The sequence below is a fragment of the Geospiza fortis genome, unplaced genomic scaffold (assembly GCF_000277835.1).
Source record: "Geospiza fortis unplaced genomic scaffold, GeoFor_1.0 scaffold157, whole genome shotgun sequence".
Lineage (NCBI taxonomy): Eukaryota > Metazoa > Chordata > Aves > Passeriformes > Thraupidae > Geospiza > Geospiza fortis.
The window spans coordinates 3,875,371-3,878,468 of record NW_005054314.1 but is presented as its reverse complement, the minus strand read 5'-3'; the positions used below and the strand labels follow the sequence as shown (position 1 = coordinate 3,878,468).

General features: G+C 48.8%; 1 protein-coding gene across 1 annotated transcript in view; it reads left to right on the top strand.

Moving 5' to 3' along the window:
* The first annotated feature begins 6 nt into the window (after positions 1-6).
* IRS4 (insulin receptor substrate 4) overlaps positions 7-3,098 on the top strand; it is a 21,312-nt gene continuing 18,220 nt past the window's right edge. The window contains exon 1 of the mRNA XM_005419919.2: positions 7-2,991. Within this exon, the coding sequence (XP_005419976.2) occupies positions 123-2,991 (2,869 nt within the window). The 5' untranslated portion in view covers positions 7-122. The remainder of the gene's footprint in view (positions 2,992-3,098) is intronic.

Sequence of the window (3,098 nt, the reverse complement as noted above, 5' to 3'; positions counted from 1 at the left end):
CGCTGTGCTGCCCCCCGCCCAAGCGGGTCATCCCCCTGTACCAGTGCTTCACCGTGAGCCGCCGCGCCGACGCTAAGCACAAGCACATCATCGCCCTGTACACCAAGGACGAGTACTTCGCCATGCTGGCCGAGAATGAAGCCGAGCAGGAGGCCTGGTACCAGGCCATCAGCGAGCTCATGAATCAGAGCAAGAGGGGATTCCTGGAGCAGGAGGACCATGCCGATCAGCAGGTGGATGAGGATGATGAGCACTACGGGGCCACCCTGAGGCCTGGCACCGTGTTCAAGGAGGTGTGGCAGGTCAACGTGAAGCCCAAAGGCTTGGGACAAACGAAAAACCTCACTGGAGTGTATAGGTTGTGTCTCTCCAGCAAGGCCATCCACCTTGTCAAGCTGAACTCGGAGGTGCCCTCTGTTCACTTGCAGCTTATGAATATTCGCCGCTGCGGACACTCAGAGAACTTCTTCTTCATTGAAGTGGGCAGATCTGCCTCTATTGGGCCTGGAGAGCTCTGGATGCAAGTGGATGATTCGGTTGTTGCCCAAAATATGCACGAGACTTTTCTGGATACCATGAAAGCTCTAAAGGCCTTTGCAGAGTTCAGGCCCCGAAGCAAGAGCCAGTCTTCTGGTGGTGGCAGCGGTACCAATCCCATATCCTTCATCACCACCAGAAGGCACTTGGGCAACCTGCCCCCCAGCCAGACAGGCTTGCAGAGAAGATCTAGAACTGAGAGTGTTGCTGGAGGCACTCCTCCTACCACCAAAAGCAACAACTCCTATCGCTTCAGAACCTCCAGTGAAGGAGAGGGAACCATGACTAGACCTTTTAGGTCAGTGACTGGGAGTCTGATACACCTGAATACTGCAAGGATGAATTTGGGCCGGCAAGAAGGGAGTGGAAGGTACGTGAGAGCTGCTTTCAGCTCATCATACCACACCAGGTCTGCTTCGCTGCCTGTTTCTCATTTTCCCTCCACCACAAGTCCCATCAGTGTTTCTTCCAGCAGCGGCCACGGTTCTGCTTCGGACATGCTGACCAGGCCTTCTAGCTCATCTGTTTGTGGTTCCCCAAGTGATGGGGGATTCATCTCTTCTGATGAGTATGGCTCCAGCCCTGGAGATTTCAGGTACTTCAGGGTGAGGAGTAATACACCAGATTCCCTGGGAAACACCCCACCTATCAGAGAGGAGAACTGTCTGAGTGAGTACATGTCCATGAATAAGCAACAGGGAGATGATGGCTCAAGAGATGATTATATGGAGGCTGAAAAATGCTTCAGGAAAAGAGCTTACTCTCTAACAAAACCAACCTCTGTGGCAGTGCAGCAGAAGACCACGCAAACTACAGCTTTGTTGGATGAAGATTCTGCAGGAAATCATGGACGACTACTTTACTCAGAAACACCAAAATTGAAAGATAACCATGAATTGGAGTACAGTGACACTAACCTTGATTCCGTGTGTAACCAAAGCAGAAGTAAAGCCAGGGATGATGGGTACATGCCAATGATGCCAGGAGTCGCATCTTCTCTATCCAGCACCAGCGATTATTTGCCAATGACTCCTAAGAGCATGTCTGTTCCAAAACAGATTAACAATTCCTGGTCACCATCTCAGGTTGACTCCCGAGGCTATATGATGATGTTTCCAAAGGGCAGCTCTTCACCTGTACGGAGTCCTTTAACTGGATTTGCTTCTAAAGGAAGTAATGAGAAGATTGTAAACAACGAGTATATGGATATGTCACCTGGCAATTCAGTTCCAAAGCACCCCGGTGATTCAAATTATATTCATACCACTTCTGTTTCCAAAGGTTTTAGTTCATATTTTTCTTTGCCCCGAAGTTTTAAGGCGTTATCAGGGCAAAATGATGACCACAGTGAATATGTTCCAATGTCTTCACCTGGAAAACTCTTGTATGGTGCACCAGAAAACGTAAAGGGGGTTAGCAGTGAGACTCTGGCTAATGGCATCTCTAAATTGCCGGTGTTGAAGGGTTCGGATGAAGGACTTGGGCAGAGCAGGGCTGCCAGGCCCACACGACTGCCCCTCGGTACGAGAGGGAGTAATACCATCCCCAGGATGTACGATCGTACAGTTCCCCCCGAGCCAGCCAGTCCTGGTGAATACATCAATATTGATTTTAATGAGAAGGCGAGTAACACGCCGTATTCCTTATCTGCAGAAGGATCTCCATCATCTCTAGGCTCAAGCAGTGACCACAGGCAGTCACCGCTCTCTGATTACATGAGTGTTGACTTGGATGTGCAGTCACCGAAAGCAGCGAAGGAGCTGTCGAACTCTCTAACAGATATTTCAATTTATGCAAGTTCCAGTATTCCTAGAAACCAACCAAACCCTGACTATGCCAGGCTTTCATTTGGTGCTGCATGTGTTAGCACGGCAAGTAACAGGACTGATGACTACACTGAGATGACGTTCAACATGGCAGCAACACCACCAAGGCCATTTGCCACTGAATCTGACAGTGCTGTAAAGATGGACAGTCCTTCTTCCATCGTTAATAGACTCTGCATTGTGGATCGATATGCTGGTAGCAGTAGCTTCTCTGTCCCTAGCTCTGACCCTCCTATAGGACCGAAAGTGATTCGAGCTGACCCTCAAGGCAGGAGGAGACACAGTTCAGAAACGTTCTCTTCTGCTGGGACTGTGACCACCTCGTCCTCTTTCTTTACTGACAGTAGCAAAAGACACAGCTCTGCCTCATTTGACAACGTTTGGTTGAAACCGGATGAAAACATTTCTGATGGTCAGGAAAACAAAATGTCCAGGGATACCTCAACTGGATTTCAGAATGGCTTAAACTACATTGCTCTGAATTTACGTGATGACCCTCTAAGCTGTGAGGCGAGTACTACAGCGCCAGCTTGCCATCTCCAAAATGGTACTTCAGGTTTGGACAGTGGAGCTTATGTAAGCATAGATTTCAGCAGATCAGATGGGCTGAAGTGTAACGCGAGAAAAGGTTTGTAACTTTAAAAGCACTTCCCTTTCATGCTTGCTTAACCATAGGAATTAGATTGTCTGCTTAGTGCTGTCTTCAGAGTGGGGTAAATGCTTTTTATAATCTCC